Source organism: Aureobasidium namibiae (assembly GCF_000721765.1).
Source record: "Aureobasidium namibiae CBS 147.97 unplaced genomic scaffold scaffold_2, whole genome shotgun sequence".
Lineage (NCBI taxonomy): Eukaryota > Fungi > Ascomycota > Dothideomycetes > Dothideales > Saccotheciaceae > Aureobasidium > Aureobasidium namibiae.
This window is the reverse complement of record NW_013581207.1, coordinates 1977431-1994358: the sequence shown is the minus strand read 5'-3', so window position 1 is coordinate 1994358 and position 16928 is coordinate 1977431. Positions and strand designations below refer to the sequence as shown.

The 16928-nt window shown below is 52.1% G+C and overlaps 10 protein-coding genes across 10 annotated transcripts; 6 read left to right on the top strand and 4 right to left on the bottom strand.

Annotated features, from left to right (window-relative positions):
* Nucleotides 1-564: 564 nt before the first annotated feature.
* M436DRAFT_38972 (MRS7 family protein-like protein) lies at nucleotides 565-2205 on the top strand (the record flags this gene model as incomplete). The annotated part of the gene is made up of 3 exons (XM_013575453.1): nucleotides 565-1041; nucleotides 1092-1370; nucleotides 1423-2205. The coding sequence occupies 3 exons, from the start codon at nucleotides 565-567 to the stop codon at nucleotides 2203-2205; spliced, it is 1539 nt and encodes a 512-aa protein (XP_013430907.1).
* A 370-nt stretch (nucleotides 2206-2575) lies between these two features.
* On the top strand, nucleotides 2576-3785 carry M436DRAFT_38657 (uncharacterized protein; the record flags this gene model as incomplete). Its single annotated transcript, XM_013575400.1, has 2 exons — nucleotides 2576-3015; nucleotides 3068-3785. The coding sequence occupies 2 exons, from the start codon at nucleotides 2576-2578 to the stop codon at nucleotides 3783-3785; spliced, it is 1158 nt and encodes a 385-aa protein (XP_013430854.1).
* Nucleotides 3786-4143: 358 nt separating this feature from the next.
* On the bottom strand, nucleotides 4144-4695 carry M436DRAFT_70053 (uncharacterized protein; the record flags this gene model as incomplete). The annotated part of the gene is made up of 2 exons (XM_013575792.1): nucleotides 4144-4575; nucleotides 4636-4695. 2 exons carry the CDS (start codon nucleotides 4693-4695, stop codon nucleotides 4144-4146), a joined length of 492 nt encoding a protein of 163 aa, XP_013431246.1.
* Nucleotides 4696-5370: 675 nt separating this feature from the next.
* On the top strand, nucleotides 5371-5994 carry M436DRAFT_78888 (uncharacterized protein; the record flags this gene model as incomplete). The annotated part of the gene is made up of 5 exons (XM_013575995.1): nucleotides 5371-5404; nucleotides 5462-5492; nucleotides 5550-5617; nucleotides 5684-5808; nucleotides 5863-5994. The coding sequence occupies 5 exons, from the start codon at nucleotides 5371-5373 to the stop codon at nucleotides 5992-5994; spliced, it is 390 nt and encodes a 129-aa protein (XP_013431449.1).
* A 247-nt stretch (nucleotides 5995-6241) lies between these two features.
* On the bottom strand, nucleotides 6242-9552 carry M436DRAFT_38451 (MutS2 protein; the record flags this gene model as incomplete). Its single annotated transcript, XM_013575361.1, has 10 exons — nucleotides 6242-6318; nucleotides 6368-6641; nucleotides 6692-6790; nucleotides 6844-6970; nucleotides 7021-7146; nucleotides 7200-7321; nucleotides 7375-7598; nucleotides 7652-7743; nucleotides 7800-8328; nucleotides 8388-9552. The coding sequence occupies 10 exons, from the start codon at nucleotides 9550-9552 to the stop codon at nucleotides 6242-6244; spliced, it is 2835 nt and encodes a 944-aa protein (XP_013430815.1).
* A 179-nt stretch (nucleotides 9553-9731) lies between these two features.
* On the top strand, nucleotides 9732-10929 carry M436DRAFT_78886 (uroporphyrinogen decarboxylase; the record flags this gene model as incomplete). Its single annotated transcript, XM_013575994.1, has 3 exons — nucleotides 9732-10361; nucleotides 10414-10804; nucleotides 10856-10929. The coding sequence occupies 3 exons, from the start codon at nucleotides 9732-9734 to the stop codon at nucleotides 10927-10929; spliced, it is 1095 nt and encodes a 364-aa protein (XP_013431448.1).
* Nucleotides 10930-11076: 147 nt separating this feature from the next.
* M436DRAFT_78885 (cytosine deaminase) lies at nucleotides 11077-11811 on the bottom strand (the record flags this gene model as incomplete). Its single annotated transcript, XM_013575993.1, has 5 exons — nucleotides 11077-11101; nucleotides 11157-11422; nucleotides 11476-11523; nucleotides 11575-11592; nucleotides 11716-11811. The coding sequence occupies 5 exons, from the start codon at nucleotides 11809-11811 to the stop codon at nucleotides 11077-11079; spliced, it is 453 nt and encodes a 150-aa protein (XP_013431447.1).
* Nucleotides 11812-12511: 700 nt separating this feature from the next.
* M436DRAFT_78884 (uncharacterized protein) lies at nucleotides 12512-13892 on the top strand (the record flags this gene model as incomplete). Its single annotated transcript, XM_013575992.1, has 3 exons — nucleotides 12512-12617; nucleotides 12672-13502; nucleotides 13555-13892. The coding sequence occupies 3 exons, from the start codon at nucleotides 12512-12514 to the stop codon at nucleotides 13890-13892; spliced, it is 1275 nt and encodes a 424-aa protein (XP_013431446.1).
* Nucleotides 13893-14266: 374 nt separating this feature from the next.
* On the top strand, nucleotides 14267-15374 carry M436DRAFT_38053 (uncharacterized protein; the record flags this gene model as incomplete). Its single annotated transcript, XM_013575291.1, has 2 exons — nucleotides 14267-14859; nucleotides 14915-15374. 2 exons carry the CDS (start codon nucleotides 14267-14269, stop codon nucleotides 15372-15374), a joined length of 1053 nt encoding a protein of 350 aa, XP_013430745.1.
* Nucleotides 15375-15610: 236 nt separating this feature from the next.
* M436DRAFT_60929 (60S acidic ribosomal protein P0) lies at nucleotides 15611-16802 on the bottom strand (the record flags this gene model as incomplete). Its single annotated transcript, XM_013575645.1, has 3 exons — nucleotides 15611-15651; nucleotides 15815-16486; nucleotides 16559-16802. 3 exons carry the CDS (start codon nucleotides 16800-16802, stop codon nucleotides 15611-15613), a joined length of 957 nt encoding a protein of 318 aa, XP_013431099.1.
* Nucleotides 16803-16928: the final 126 nt, after the last annotated feature.

Here is a 16928-nt window from a genome sequence, read left to right as displayed (position 1 = left end):
GCGACCTCGAGTGCAGAATCGAAGTTTAGCAAAGAAAGAGAAAGTCTACAGCAGTGCTTGCTAGAGCAGCAAAGAGAGGGACTCGGGATGCGGGAAGTTGGGAGACGCAGCAATCAACGAGCACGAAGGAACAATTGTTCGGATACTTGAAATGACCCGTCACCCGGCTTCGGCATTGCGGGGCAGGAACTCGAACTCGTACACAAGCCTCGGCCCGTGCGTCACATGTTGCCTTCGTTTGCCAACATCGGCCTCCGCAGCTCCCGTCGGCTCAACCACAGTGTACAAAAGGTTGTGCAGCTTGTGCACAGGCGACGGGGGTATGCTAACCTAAGTCCGCAGCGCGCAAGAAGTCCGTCGAAGCCGTGGAAGTTTCCTGGACACCACTTCCTCGCCCTGTCCATCTTCGTGTGTTGCTCAACTTTTGGTCATTTATCATCTATTACCATTTGAACTTCTCACATCTGCCCAAGGCGTCCGCTCGCCATGTCGTTCAACCGTACCGCCTCACAAATGGCGCCTCTGCTGCTTAGAAACAGCACAAGGACTGCCCTGTCTCGCTCCATGCGCCTCCCCAGGCAATTGCCTGCCATCGCCATATTGATTCCGAACCGTTCCGTATCTGGCGACACCTCTACATCCAACACCCAGTCCAACTACCCGCCCCCAGGCTTCAATGCCGACCAGGCCAAGAAACCCCTCGAGTCGCAAGACGACAAGTCCAAGCAGTCGTCCTCTTCCTCCCCGGATGTCAACATTCCCGTGAACAAGCCTACTGCACACGCACCCACAAAGGCCTCAGAAGATCAGGCTCTGAATGAGCTTGCCAGCCAGAAAGCCGACGCCGACAAGGCAGAAGAGAAGAGACTCGCAAAGAAGAAGGAGGACAGCAAGAAGCTCACTCTCAAGCAAAAGATCATGAAGGAGGTTCACCATTACTGGGATGGTACCAAGCTGTTGGCCGCCGAAGTCAAGATCAGTTCCAAGCTGGCCTTGAAGATGGCTGCGGGTTACGAGCTTACCCGCAGAGAACATAGACAAGTGAGTACATTCAACTCAATCCACTGGACCCAATCTAACCTCCTGTTTAGCTGCACCGTACTGTCCAGGATCTCGGTCGCCTCGTTCCCTTCTCTATGTTTGTCATTGTGCCCTTCGCCGAGCTGCTGCTTCCAGTTGCCCTGAAGATTTTCCCCAACATGCTGCCTAGCACATACGAAGGTGCAAAGTCCAAGGAAGCAAAGGCCAGCAGTCTGCGTGGTACCCGCAAGGAAGTCAGCAGCTTCCTGCGTCAGACCCTACAAGAGACTGGCCTGCCTGTGAGCGCCGCCAACGCACAAAAAGAAGAGTTCACAGAGTTCTTCCGCAAGGTAATCAATTACTCTACTTCGTCAAATCAGGATGCATACTGATTCAGTCTAGATTCGCACCACTGGCGAGGCTCCTAACAAGGCCGATGTCATTCGTGTTTGCAAAATCTTCAAGGACGACTTGACCCTCGACAACCTTTCTCGCCCGCAACTTGTTGGTATCTGCCGTTACATGTCCCTGACCACTTTCGGCACCGACACCATGCTCCGCTACCAAGTCAGACATCGTATGCGCCAGATCAAGCGTGATGACAGAGCCATCTCTTTCGAGGGTGTTGAATCTTTGTCTGTGCCCGAACTCCAAACTGCATGTGCCTCGCGCGGTCTACGCACTCATGGTGTTTCTCCCGCTAGACTCCGCGACGACTTGGGTCTTTGGCTCGAATTGCGTCTCAAGTACGGAGTTCCAAGCACTCTTCTTGTCCTTTCCAACGCTTTCATGTACACGCAGGGCAAGGACGTAGAGTTCGACTCGCAGATCGATGCCTTGCAGGCTGTCTTGGCCAGCATTCCCGAGGAGCTATTCCACGAGATTGAGCTGGAAGTGCACACTGCAGAGGGAGCTGCAACCAACAAGCAGCGTCTGGAGGTTCTCCGTGAACAGCAGGAGTTGATCGAGGACGAGAATGAACAGAGCGAGAAGCAGAGCGAAGGCGGCAAGTCGGCTCGTGTCAGCGATCTCGACAACATTGACGAGAAGGAGGACGAAGCACGCCCTGAGGACGCGCTCAGACGTGAGCACGAAGCTGAGTTGCAGACTCAAGCCGGCGCTTCCACCTCTTCTACCGGAGGTCAACAGACATCAGAGGCAAAGAGCGAGGAGAAGAAGGCTTAATTGTATTATATACTGCATGTGAGGATTTCTGGATGGTATAGGCTGGCGGGTTTGCATACACTTTCAAAAGGCGTTCTGTTTCGGAGAGGTCAGTCAAGGCCTCGTTGCACATGTTTACTCTTCTCAACATAGACAATCAAGTAGATGCTTCTGCATCAGTATGACTTTGTCCAAGATTGGCTGTGGAGTGGTTTCCAAAACAGGAAGTTGTAGACGGACTTCCAAGAGCCGCCAGAGCCGACATAGGCGGCCGCCTTTGGCCGTCAGCATCATTCGAGGGTCCAGCGTGTGTTTAACAGATGCAGACTGATGTGATCAGCGACGAGTCGGCCAGACTCAATTTCGCCTGGGCTCCAGTCTCGGCAGCAGCATGTACGCCAGTGGAGGCATACGCTTGCTGACCAAGAGGCTCCAAATCCATTCAGCCATCCGATTGCATGCTCCATACCGATTCGCGTCGTCGCGCAGCCAGCAGAAGAACGAGGAACCCAGAGGCGGCACCACGACACCTGTGCCGGACGAGGCCTCGGTTGTCGTGTCAAAGTCAGCATACTACTTCGAGGCCGGCTACGGTCTATTCGCCAAACGACCATCTCGCCCCTTCCCGCCGCCCTTCTTATCTCCTCCGTCGGGCTCCTTCTCAGATCCTCTTAGTACCCATGACCGAAGCCGCGACCGTCGCCCGTCTGTCAATGGCGACATGATCCGAGGCATCACCAACGGAGATGATGCTGTTCTAGTGAGCGACAACTTTATCGGCGCAAACGACGGCGTAGGAGCATGGGCTAGTCGTGAAAGAGGACACGCTGCGTATGATTTGTGCTCAACATCACTCCTTCCATACCTCTGACTTGTGTTACAGCTTGTGGTCGCGACTCATACTGCACTTCTGGGCGCTGGAAGCCGAGAAGGATGTCTACGGAGACGATTCGGAGCCGGACCCCGTCAAGTACCTTGAAAAGGCCTATCGACATACCATAGACGCAACTAGTAAACCCAACGAGTGGCTCGGCACTACCACTGCTTGCGGCGCTCTCCTACACACCGACACCAACACTAAACCAGCTCATCCTATACTCTACGTAACTCAACTAGGCGATTCGCAGATACTCGTCATACGGCCAGAAGAACGCGAAGTCATCTACAAGACTACCGAGCAATGGCACTGGTTCGACTGCCCACGCCAGCTTGGCAGCAACAGTCCCGACGTGCCCGAAAAAAACGCCGTCATGGACAAAATCACAATCGCAGAGGACGATATCATTCTCGCAATGTCTGACGGCGTCGTGGACAATCTTTGGGAACACGAAGTGGTTGATAACGTCCTACAAAGTATGGAGAAATGGAAGTCTGGCAGTGTTCCTCAGGTCATGCGCTCAGACGAACAGAGCACGTATGCAGGAGGCATGCAATTCGTTGCCCAGGAGCTTGTAAAGGCAGCTCGCACTATTGCCCAAGACCCCTTTGCAGAGAGTCCGTACATGGAACGCGCAATCGAAGAAGGCCTCTCCATAGAGGGCGGCAAACTCGACGATATCAGTGTCGTCGCAGCTGTTTGCAAAAAGCGGATAGGCAGATGAGGATTCTGATTATGAGCCGCACTCTAAACTGCTAATTGCGATCCTTCTTCCGCTCCTGCTTTTACGGGTTCAGGTCGAAATGCATCAGCGCGACCGGCTTCCTTGAGCAACATGAAAACATGCATATGCTATGCTATTAAGCCTCCAGTGGCCCCTTGAGGACTTGGAGAAGCTCGAACCTGGGGACCGAACGACGGAGCTCTCTGCGCCGGGTGTTGAAGGCATCTTTTCGGGAGACGGGCACTTTCGGTTCAAATCTCAAAGCCGTCAAGTTGTATCATGTCCAGCCAGGGCGGAATGTTGGTGTTTTGGGTCGAATGTCTGGGGATATCTGAAAAGGGCAGGTGGACATGTTGGATCAATAGACGGGTCTTCTCTTGACAAACTCCTCGAGATCCTGTTTTGTCGCAACACCTAGAACGAATTTACGGCCAGCGTCTGTGACGACAGCAAATTCCTGTTCTGGCATCTTGCCGTCTTCCGTCAAGCCTGCGTAGAATGCCTCGAGCTCTTCCAGAGGAGTGTCCATGGTGATGACGTGGTATTTAGTGCCCTTCCTCTTGAACTTTGTCATTGCCTTGTCCACTGTGTCGGTGTCGCGAACACTGCCGGCCTTGAGCAGATCCTTGAGATTAGGCATGGACAGGTAGCCAACCAGCGCACGTGTCTCGGGCGCAACGACTGTCAGATGGGTGTACTCTCTTTCGTAGGCGGCCATGAGAGCACTGGAGATGAGCGACGACGACAAGGTCGACAGGGCCGGTGGTGGATCGAGGTCTTCCACGGTTGCCTACATGGGGCAGGTTAGAACATGGTCGGGAGGTATGGCTACAGGCTGCGGGTCACTCACCCCTCTGTACTTGTCAGCCCATTTGGCTAGAAGCTCTTTGTATGATTGTGTCTCGGCCATTGTGCTATTACTACTGACGTATGTGATATTACTGTTCTCAAGCTATTGATCAGAACTCGCGCGTGCTGGAACTTTTCGTGCTCGCCAAGCAATCTTGTATCATTGGTGACCCTGGTCTGGTTATGATCAGACTGGCACTTTGACATTCTAGCCCAGCGACTCGAGCAATGTAGTCCATATCTTCTGGTAGACAGTGCTTCATGATATACATGACGTTCTCTTGACCACGCTCTCCTGTATAGTCCAGATATATAGTCACCATGCGATACGTAAATACCGTCACTAATCGACCCCACGATCCTTATCTAGCACCGCAGAACCATCATGATGCCCCATTCCCGATAAGCACCCAACCTTAATCCCAGCACAGCAGCACCTTCCTCCAGCGCGAAACAGTGCCGCCGGAATTGCGCGATATCATGATGAAATACCCACTCACTTGCACGGTTTGTCCAAGGGCAAAGCCATCACGGTAGTGCAATCATGAAAGAAACCTTGGCGTTCTTCTTTGTTGGTCGTCCTTGACGTCACACGTCATCGCTTTCACATGAGTGAAGGTCAAACAAATAGTCGCGCATTCCTAATAATCTCTCATTTCACACCACGAGTTGTGAATTCACCCTGCTTGACTCTGTAATTGACACCTTGAGCACTTCTACGTAAACCAAGAAAAACATGGCAAACGAAATTCATTCTACTGGCCGTGGAGGTATGCTCGTCCAACACGCCTCGAGTCAAGTGTGACTGGCTGATGACATATCAACAGGCGCCGGCAACATCGGTCGCGATGACACACTGTGAGCAAGTATCTCAGCAGTTCGTGTCTGCTCAAGTCTAACTGAGTCATCTCACAGTTACACCGACGGCAACATCGTGCGCGAGGGCTACGTTGGCGAGTCCTCGAAGCCCGAGTACTCCTCCGGTCGCGGAGGCATGTAATTTCCAGCTCAACAGATAACAAAACACACGGCTAACCAGTCCTCAAAAGGTGCCGGCAACATTGTCGATTCGCCCAGAGTCGGTCCCGTGCGCGACAATGGCTCCAACTCCGAGGACGTGATCCCCGAGCCCGCCATGCGCAACGCTGCTGGCTACGACAACTTCCACACTGGTGTAAGTTCGTCTACACATCATCTCTCAACCTCTGTTGCTAACCGGAAAATTCAGCGCGGCGGCGAAGGCAACATCTACAAGGAAAAGTACGGAGGCCACAGTGCTGCTCCCGCCCAGGAAAAGGAGAAAGACAACAAGGAAAGCCTGGGCGACAAGGTCAAGCATCTTTTCGGCAAGAAGGACTAGAAGCGCCTTTTTGACAAGAGGCTGTAGACGCCCTGGTCGTAAGTGGTAGCGAGAATTGAGTACGCGAGTGACGACGAGACATGAAGTAATAAGAGATACCCCATCCATGTCCTAGGACGTCACAGAATACAAGCAATCAGAATGATCTCCTGCCAGCAAGCGTATCATATTTTGAGAGGAATGTTTCGAGCGGCTACAATGTGACATATTAGTGCAGGCTATAGACGATAGCTCGAGTAATGAGATTCTATGATGCACTTTCTCTCTCGCGCTCAAACTCGTCTAGGACACTTTTGGCCACGGCGATAGCTGTATCAGGTAGACCTAGAGTCGTTAGCTTTGTGTAAGACAAGTCAAAGAACCTCCAACTTACCAGCAAGCTTAGCGACCTTCAAGGCATGCGAGCTTCTGTTGACTCCCTGCCGGAGCTTGTGCACGTAGACCCATGAGCCATCTTCCTCCTCTGCGACATCCGTACAGTGACAGGCAAGATGGTCAAAGCTCTTCGTCATGTCGACCAGTGAGTGGAAATGTGTCGCGAACAGTGTACGGCATCGGGTTGTGTTGTGCAGGTGATGCAGACAAGCATATCCCACAGCAACGCCATCTTCTGGAGTGGTTCCTCGACCAACTTCGTCCATGATGATCTAGTATAAGCGGTCAGCATTAATCTCAGCTAGATGTGAGAGCCGCTTACGAATGAGTGTGAAGTTGCTTGGTTGAGGATATCGGCGACCTCGAGCATCTCCACCATGAAAGTCGACTGGTGGTTGTACAAGTTATCCGCTGAGCCCACCTGAAGAATCATTAGCTATCGTAGCAATATAAGTATGTTCTCTGCTGTCTCACTCTGCTGAAGATCTTGTCCACGAGCCCTAACTCTGCATAATCTGCGGGAACAAAGCAACCGGTCTGGGCTAGGATGGTGATCAAGGCGTTTTGCCTGAGAAAGGTACTCTTGCCTGCCATATTAGGTCTGCAATAAGTGTTAGTATGACGATCGATGTGTTTACATGGTCAACATACCCTGTAATCAATAGAATACTTTCATCTCCGCCAACGGCACAGTCATTAGCAGTAAACAGCCGACCCTGTTCTTGCAAGCCCATATCTACCATCGGATGACGACCGCCAACAATCTTAGACGTTGTGCTATATTCAAATCAGCAAGAGGATGCATAAGGCGCGGAACGAATAAGTCTTACCCAGAGTGCAGTATGGGCCTCACCAGATCCCTTTCTCTTGCCATGACCGCTGATGAGCACGCAACATCCAGCTCGTCAAGAATACTGGCATTGCGCCTAAGCTTGACCAGGTTTTCGATCACCTAGCTTCTCGTCAACAGGATACAAAGGCGATAGAGTCCCATTCGAAATTTACCCGCTTGCGGAGATCATTGAGGACTCTCTGCTCTTCTGTGCGGATACGCAACTTTGCATCTTCCAATCGCGACCCTAGATGCGACCAATCTGGAAGATAGAAAGCCCTGGTACTTTTCGAGGAGCTGACGTTTCTAGCATCTGGGATCTCCGCCCGAACATCTTTGCCTCTGACGTGACAGAAATGTCCTAGCTGTGGAGTCCACTTTAGGGCCAAGGTGTTACCTGCCCATGTTAGACTGTACGAGGAGTTGATCAACCATGTTATCAGGACACACCTATTTCTGCTCGTAAACGTTCGAAGAGTTGTGCTTTTTCCTCCACGACACCGTCGAGATTCTCATGTCCCGTCAGTAAGGTCGTACTGGCACTAGTGACGATTAGAAAAGACGACACGATGACCAAAGGCTAGTAACATGCACTTACCTTCTACGCATGATCCAGAACTCTCCAGCATTGAGTTCTGCAGGTACCGCAGCCTTTTGAGCACTAGCTTTACCACGTTTCCCTGCTTTGGTCTTGGGATCTTCCACTTCAGCAATCTGTTCTGCAAGTTCCACAACGCCCACTGCTTCTGCCTCCTCTGCCATGTGCTGTTGAGATAAGCCTTCCTCATCAATTGCATCCAAGATTCGAGTCGCCAGCTTTGAAGGACCATCCAAGTCGAGGCGATCTACTAACGCCCTCAACGGAAGAGAGTCCATAGCACTCTTCTTTGACGGCAGATGTGTGTTCATCATATTCACAATCTGGCTGACGATCTGTATCGTTTTGGCAAGAGCCAGAAGATCATCGGCATCTCCTTTGCCAATCGAGAATCTCTGCAAGAGCCGCAGAACATCTGTCGTTCTTGTTAGCGCAGACATAGTCTCCTCGCGCACCTGATCGTGCTCCAGCAGCTCCGATACCAGATTTAAGCGACTATTGATCTCTGAAAGTGACATGGATGGTGATACTGTCAAAGGGAACATAATTAGTATGAGAGAAGTGTACGTGAAAAGAAACATCTGGTACCTAGCCTCTGACTCAGTAATCTGGCACCACTCTTGGTCGTTGTTCGCCGAATCGCATGTAGCAGACTGCCCTGGAAAAGTCCGTCTCGAAGAGTGGACCGGATCTCCAGAGCTTTCAAGGTTTGTTTGTCGATGCTCATATAATCACTCTGATTGCGGCGGATAGGACATCTCAGAGAAACGTTCAACTCGAGCAACCTGCCTTTGACGTAATCTAGTAGCAGTGACCCTGCCAGTACCTCTTGTGTAGAGAAAGTGTTCGACTCTTCTTTGGAGACAGGCTTTTCTAACATAGGAGCCCAGTGTTCAATGGAGGCAAAATCTAGGTCCGGGGTGTGATATGTCACAGCATGACCCCCATCACCCAAGAGTCGATCTAGCTGAGATCGATCAACTCGTTCAAAGCTAGAATCTAGCACGATTTCACGGGCTCCTACGCGAGCAATGACGGAGCCAAGGGAAGATAGCTCTGTGCGTTGGGTGAAAAAATCGCCGCTTGAGAGGTCTACCCATGTAAGTCCCACGTCTGTGTCCTGTGGTGTCGACATGATGTCTGTCGTGTCAAGACTGGCATGTATGCTCAGTAGGAAGTTGTTCTCGAAGGGGTCCATGAAGGTTTCATCGACCAATGTGCCGGCGGTGACGATGCGAGACACTTTCCGATTGTAGAGCAGACCACCGTTCTTGACTTGATCAGCGGCAGAATTTCGAACTTCGTCACTGATGGCGACATGCTTATCCAACCCTTGAACAAGAGATTTCAGAAAACGATCCAATTGAGTGTACTGGAAGCCTGCCATGGCGATAGGGCCTAGGGCGGTTTTCCTTTGAGCGACTTTCAGATTGAGGAGAGGGCCATATTCCTCGGCTTGCTCGCCATAGAGCTCGTAGAAGTTGCCTATGCGGGTAAGTACAACACAGCCGCTAAATTTGCTGACATGATTCAAATGTTGTTGTATGACACGCGGGTAGGCGGGAAGCTGATCTTCTGGATTGTCGTCAAGCGCAGGAAGCGGAGCAGGCGCAAGAGGACCTTGGGGTAGTTCCTGAAATTTGATAGTGCTCTTGGTTTTGGCTCCGCGAGTTACGATGCAAGGCGCATTCCATCTTCTGATTGGAAGCGAATAGGCCAGTCGAAGCAAGGGCAGACGAGCCCGACGAAACATTGCCAGCTTCAAAGGTCAGGTCATGGGTCGAGAGTGGTCGGGAGAAAAAAGCTCTCGGTCATCATGTCGATCGAGAGGTCGATGCGTTCATGCGGGGCACGCTCTGTCTACGAGCGAACTCTCTCTTGTGCTGCACCACTTCTTGTCGCGACATCCAATATCACCAAGCCAACGCCGACATGCCTGAATTCCCTCCTATGAAGAACGACCTGCTCCTGCGCGCTGCGCGTGGTGAGAAGGTCGAACGTCCACCCATGTGGGTCATGCGCCAGGCTGGCCGCTACCTGCCCGAGTACCACGAGGCCAAGGGCTCCCACGACTTCTTCGAGTGCTGTCGTTCGCCCGAGATTGCCTCGACTCTGACTCTACAACCCATTGATCGTTATGCTGGCCTCATTGATGGCTCCATCATCTTCTCCGACATCCTCGTCATTCCTCAGGCCATGGGCATGGAGGTCATTATGGTCGACAAGAAAGGCCCCCATTTCCCCGACCCTCTCATGTCCCCGAGCGACAAGCAGTACCACGAAATCATGGAAAGAGACGTCGATGTCAAAGAGGCCCTGGACTACGTTTACAAGGCCATCACCATGACCAGACAGAAGCTCGACGGCCGCGTCCCTCTCTACGGCTTCTGTGGCGCTCCCTGGACTCTGCTCAGCTACATGGTTGAAGGAGGTGGCACAAAGATGTTCAAGCAAGTCAAGACCTGGATCTTCAAGTACCCCGAGGAGAGCAAGAAGCTGCTTCAGAAGATCGCCGAGCTCTGTGTTGAATACCTTGCCCTGCAAGTCGTTGCTGGTGCTCAGGTACACCCCGTCCATCCACATGACCTTGTCTTGAGCTAATTTGGCCATGCAGATTATTCAGGTCTTTGACTCGTGGGCCGGCGAGCTGTCCCCCACTTCTTTCAAGGAGTTCTCCCTACCTTACTTGAACTACATTGCAGACCACCTGCCCAACCGTCTCAGAGAAATGGGCCAGGAAGTCGTTCCCATGACTGTCTTCGCCAAGGGTGCATGGTACGCTCTCGACGACCTCTGTGATACCGCATACAATGTTATTGGATTGGACTGGCTGCACTCGCCCAAGGAGGCTTACGCCATTGCTCAAAAGAAGGGCAAGGTTGTCCAAGGAAACGCCGACCCTGGCGTTCTTTACGGCGGAAAGGAGGCCATCACCGCAGTGGTCAAAGAAATGGTAGAGGGCTTCGGTGGTGGCAAGCAAGGTTGGATTGCCAACCTGGGTCACGGTATGTGTAACTTTATGGGTTCCAAGCTTGTTTACGTGCTGACAATCCTAGGAATCACACCCTTCGTCAACCCCGATGACCTCAAATTCTTCTTCGAGGAGATCCACAGGCTTTCAGGTAGATGAAGATTCGGCCATTCCAATTGTTTACCGTTGCGAATGATGCTCTAGGAATCCAAGATACAACCAAAACTTCTGCCCTAGAGGCCGCCGAGCAAAAGATGCACGAAAGGAATATCATGACCTCTGATTGGTGAAACACGGGCGTCAAGCCTACTGCTCACCAATGTCCTCGTTCCTGCATCGATACGTGTCAGCAAAGGGATGAATATTTGGTTGACAGGGATACCCACCACTCCCCAGGGTGCTCTTTGATAAACTTCTTCATCAAATCTTCACATTCGGCAGACTTGACGTTGATAACCTCGACGCCTCTCTGCTTGAGGTAATCTTCGCCACCAACAAAAGTGCTGTTCTCGCCGAGCACAACACGCTTGACTTTGTACAAAAGACAAGCTCCAGTGCACATGTCGCAGGGTGAGAGAGTGGTGTACATAGTAGCGCCTTCATAGGCAGAAGCTGGGAGTCTACCCGCGTTGTTAAGTGCAGCAATTTCTCCCTGCATGCTTCTTAGCATCATGTGCTGTCTTTTGTGAGGTACAGAGTACATACGTGAATAGTAGGAGATCCCTCTTGCATTCTCAAGTTGTGTCCACGGCCCTGACAGCTATGTCAGCCAAGAACCTCCGATGCAGCACTTCAGAGACCTACCAAGATCTTGCCATCTGCCTAGACAAGGTATGGTCAGCACATTCCTGGGAATTCGGAAGAAAGGCACAGCTAGAGTCTCCCTGGTCGGCTATATGGCGCAGCAAGAATGACTCTTAGAATTGTATCTCTGATTGAACGTACCGAAACAAGACAAGCACCAATGGGGACACCACCCTCGGAAGCGCCCTTTCTGGCTTCTTCAAGAGCAGCCTGGAAACCAATATCGCTCTCAGACATCGTGTAGTTGGGTATGATTGAGTGCTGAAGATGGCAGTGGAAAGAGCAGAACCCCAGATAAAGCAGATTTTTGGTTTGACTAGTTTGCGGCTCATAGCGCCTACAGGGCCGATCATAGGAGGTCGATTCAGTGGACTGCTTGCCCGCTTTTGCTGGCCGGTCAACTCTTCAAGATTGACGATATATACAATCGCTATTCGAACAAGATCGGGATGATCACAAGATGCGAACACTGCTGCTACGTAGAACTGCAAATATGCCCAGCCATGCAGCCTGATCAGTATGGGCTCCTCCGAGCATAGGGTAAAAGACGTCTTGGTTTACGCTCAGAAGGATTCACTGCTTGCTACATTACATGTGGTTGTTTGACATGTCACTCTATCAAAGTGTGTTGCTGCAATCGAGTGAGTGTGCATGAACCGGAGTGAGAGAGGGTTGGGAGTGCTTGCGGCTTGGCGCTCCAGCGGCATTCGGAAGAAAATCGTCGAAGGCTCTAGAAAGGCTATCGGGAGCCAAATCAATCAATCGCCTTCCCAAGCGTTCTCGTTCCCTCTCAGAGCCTGCGCTTACCACACGTCAACTATAGTCCTTGGCTTTTCCGTCTGTTGATTCGATACCCCCTTCAGTTTTCTGTTAACATTCGCTTCTGTCCTCGCGCACTTCAACTCAACACAGCCCCCTCAACCCTACCACCACCACCATGGTCAAGGACACGAAATTCTACGAGACTCTAGGCGTCGCTCCTGACGCTTCCGAGGCTCAACTCAAGTCGGCATACCGCAAGGGCGCTCTCAAGTTCCATCCTGGTTTGTAGTCACGACATCTGCCTTGGCGGGCACCTGGCTGATCTGTTATCCTAGACAAGAACCCTTCGCCCGAAGCCGCAGAAAAGTTCAAGGAGCTGTCACACGCATACGAGATTCTCGCCGACTCAGAAAAACGCCAACTCTACGATCAATATGGTGAAGAAGGAATCGAGCAAGGCGGCATGGGTGGTGGCATGAACGCCGAAGATCTCTTCTCGCAATTCTTCGGCGGCGGCGGCGGTGGTGGCTTCGGCGGCATGTTCGGTGGTGGCATGGGCGGTGGTCGTGATCCTGGCCCCAAGAAGGCCCGCACCATTCACCACGTCCACAAGGTCTCGCTCGAGGACATGTACAAGGGCAAGATCTCCAAGCTCGCCCTGCAAAAGTCCGTCTTGTGCCCCAAGTGCGATGGTCGCGGTGGTAAGGAGGGCGCCGTCAAGACATGCACAGGCTGCAACGGTCAGGGTATGAAGATGATGATGCGCCAGATGGGTCCCATGATCCAGCGCTTCCAGACCGTCTGCCCCGACTGCAACGGAGAGGGTGAGATTGTTCGCGAGAAGGACCGCTGCAAGCAGTGCCACGGAAAGAAGACGACTGTTGAGCGCAAGGTTCTGCACGTCCACGTCGACAAGGGTGTCCAGAGCGGTACCAAGATCGACTTCCGTGGCGAGGGTGACCAGATGCCTGGCGTTGAGCCCGGTGACGTTCAGTTCGAGATTGAGCAGAAGCCTCACGCTCGCTTCCAGCGCAAGGGCGACGACCTCTTCTACCAGGCCGAGATTGATCTTTTGACCGCTCTTGCTGGTGGTGCTATCTACATTGAGCACCTCGACGAGAGATGGCTCACAGTTGAGATCAAGCCCGGCGAGGTTATCTCTCCCGGTATGTTGTCATGATTACGATTTGCGCATCACCATACTAACAACTCAAACAGGAGAGATCAAGGTCATCAGAGGCCAGGGTATGCCTTCATACAGACACCACGACTTCGGCAACCTCTACATCCAGTTCGACGTCAAGTTCCCAGAGATCTTGACCAGCGCCGACGGTGCACCCATGACCGATGAGCAAAAGGCTGCTCTCGAAAGTGTCTTACCTCCTCGCTCTCCCCAGAACGTCCCTCCTCCGGATGCCATGACCGAAGACTTCTCGCTCGACAAGGTGGACCCCAACCGCGAGTCGGCACGCGCACAACGCGCTGCCATGGGCGAGGATGATGATGATGAGATGCACGGCGCAGGTGGCGAGAGAGTCCAGTGTGCCTCGCAGTAAAAGAAAAACGATGCTTATGATATGAAACAAGGAAGAGCCCAGGCAAAGTTGTCTATACCAGCAGCCTCCCTGGGTAGCCCCTCTTTTTGCGTTTTTGTTTTCTTTCTATTCCCTTTTATGCTTGTGGGTAGCGTTTGCGGCATTCTATAGAACTGCACGAGAGTTTCTCGTGTTCCAAAGTCTACGATTTTCGTTTTCCTGTATGCTACAGCGAGACTCTTTTTCCCATTAAACAAGAAGGCGTTGGGCGTCGAGTCATCGGAAGGCACGGCAGGAGCTGGATTTAATAATCGAAAGCACGAGATCGTAATTCATTGCTTCCTCCACTTCTCTTCTCTCCTGGCACCGTGATTGTTCAGACAACTTGAGGCAGCATGACAGGCACCGAAATATTCGAGGTGTCCAGTGAACAACAGCAGGATCTGATTCAATGGCTGGCACCTTATATTCCTACATGCATCGCCCTCTATCGACGCATACAGTTCGGGCACTTTGAGCCAGGCGCTAGAATACTCAGCTCCATTGATTTTGCCAGATCTCCTCATGAGAGGAAGGCTAAGGACTCCTGGATCATCGCATATGTCGACCGTGCATGCAGACCAGAGACTGAGGTCTGGCTGGCCGCCAGTTGGGAACACGATACACCAACGGATGACTCTAAGACTCCATGTGCAGATGATCTCGTCAAAGCCATGATCAAGAAGATCAGTCAGTTCGAAACTCCTCCGAAAGCTAGCACGATTGTCGACCCGGAAGGGGCTACAGACCAATCTTCAGCTACCAATGGCAGTGTGCTCGTCGATAGAGACCAATTTCTATCGCACATGCAGAATGAGAACATTGTCTTGTTTGGTTCAGTGCACAGGGCCACGTTCACAATTCTGAAAAGGCTGGGCTTTGTCGACCCAGATTCCGCCGAGGTATCGGGTATACCATACAGGAAGTACATCTTTGATATCACGAACGGGTAAGTGTCTTGAACAACCGGATCCATAATGGCTCTCCTGCTCACAAAACCACAGTATGGTTTCCAGAGAACTACCTTCTGGCTTTGAGTACGGCAAGGTAGACCCCAAGAACTACTCGCTGGTCAAGTCACGTACGCAGATTCCCCGACAGGACAGGACTCTATGCAAGCTCCCCAGCGTCGCGATTTATCCTGCTAAAAATCCATCGACTACACGGGAGCCAGTCGCGTGGGGCTTCCTTGGTTTGGACGCTTCACTCACAACCTTGCATGTTGAACCAGCATACAGAGGTCTCGGACTGGCCAAAAGCCTAAGTCTCAGATTGTTCTCGGAAGACATGGACATATATTGCCAACATAACCCGACCCCTACAGGGGAGAACAACTACATTCAAGAAAGATATGCTCACGCAGATGTGGCAACAGACAACACAGCAAGTCAAGGAGTGTGCGAGAGTTTGGGAGGAAAGTGGCATTTTGAAGTGTTTTGGATACGAGTTGATTTATTGGCATAGACTGTGGCACGATAGACTTGGCGCATAGGTAGAAGACATCTCACGGTACATCTTGTGTCTGTCATCTCAGTTAGCCATGTTCAACAAAAGGTGTTGTGATAAGCGAAAGTGAGATGATAATGTGCGTCATGAAAAAATTAGAGTGTTGTTGTTGCGTTTTATTCTTCATTGAAGATCTCGGGGTTAAAAATGTATAATCATTCGCGAGTGTGTGAGGGAATTGAGACAGTGTGGTACTAACCTTTCAACGAAAGCTGTGACCAGTGAACGGTTCTCACTAGCAGTACGGATGCCACAATGTTTTGGGGACGAGGTGCGTTTTCTGTTTCTAGAAAATCTATGGCAAGCGACACGCTTAGTCGAAGAGACCGAAGCCCATGTCGTCGTCCTCCTCAGACTCTGTGGGTAAGCTGTTAGCATCTTGGACGGTGTAGACATACAAATGGGAGTAATCTTACCCTCCTTCTCCTCCTCCTTAGCGGCGGCAGGGGCGTCACCAGCAGCGGGAGCAGAGCCGGCAGCGGGGGCAGCGGCGGCGTAAGCATCGGGGTTGGCGATGCGGTCCTTGAGCTCGTGGATGGCATCCCACTCGTAGTCGATCTCGATGGCGGCCGAGATGACGTTCTTGTAGGAGTTGACCAGCGAGTGCATGACCGAGGGGAGGGTGGGGTAGTTGACAGCCAGGGAGATGGTGGCAATGGTGGTGATGGCGCTGGTGAAGGCCTTGAGGAGCTGGCTCTCCTCAATGTCGAGGACGCTGGCATCGAAGGTCTGGCCCTGGTCGTAGATCTGAGCAATGCCCATACCGTAGGTGAAGGGCGAGATGTTCAGCATGTTGAGCAGGGTGGCCTCGGAGGCACCGACCTTGGTGCCGGCCTCAACGAGCTTCAGATCGGTGGTGATTTCAATGGTACCACGGGCAATCTTGGTGGGGACACCGAGAGCCTGGAAGAAAGAGGTCTTTCCGGGCTCCATACCAGTGTTTCCAGCGGGGATGAAAACATCGAGAGGGGCGACGGCACCGGCACGGGCAGGGGCGGCGACGCGGTTGGAGAGAATCTTCTCACGGGTGTCCTTGAGGTCGGAGTTGGTGAAGATGAAACCGACGTTACCTGGGAGCGCATTGCGTTAGTTGGGCGCACTCGAGACCAATGCGCATCTGCGCAAGCTGCGTGCGGACTCACCCTTGACGTGAGGAAGGAGACGCTCGTACTCGGGGGCATCAGCGATGAAGCCCTTGAGAGCACGGCGGACCATGGTGTTCTTGCCCATCAGGACGACGGATTCACCACGGAGAGCCTGGCGGATCTCGTGCATCTGCTGAGACGAGACATTGTCGACGGTGACGATGAAGATGGACTTGTAAGTCTCGAGAAGAGACTTCAGCTTGTCGAAGTAGACGGCCTTGGTTGCTGACTTGCCCCCCATTTCTGCTATCTTGCGATGAGTTAGGGATGTTTCAGGCGAAGTCTGGAAAATGTCCCGTAGTTGGTTGTTGTAGAGGTTCAAAGGCTCTTCGGATTTCTGATCTTTTGCCAGACCGCGTGCCAGTGA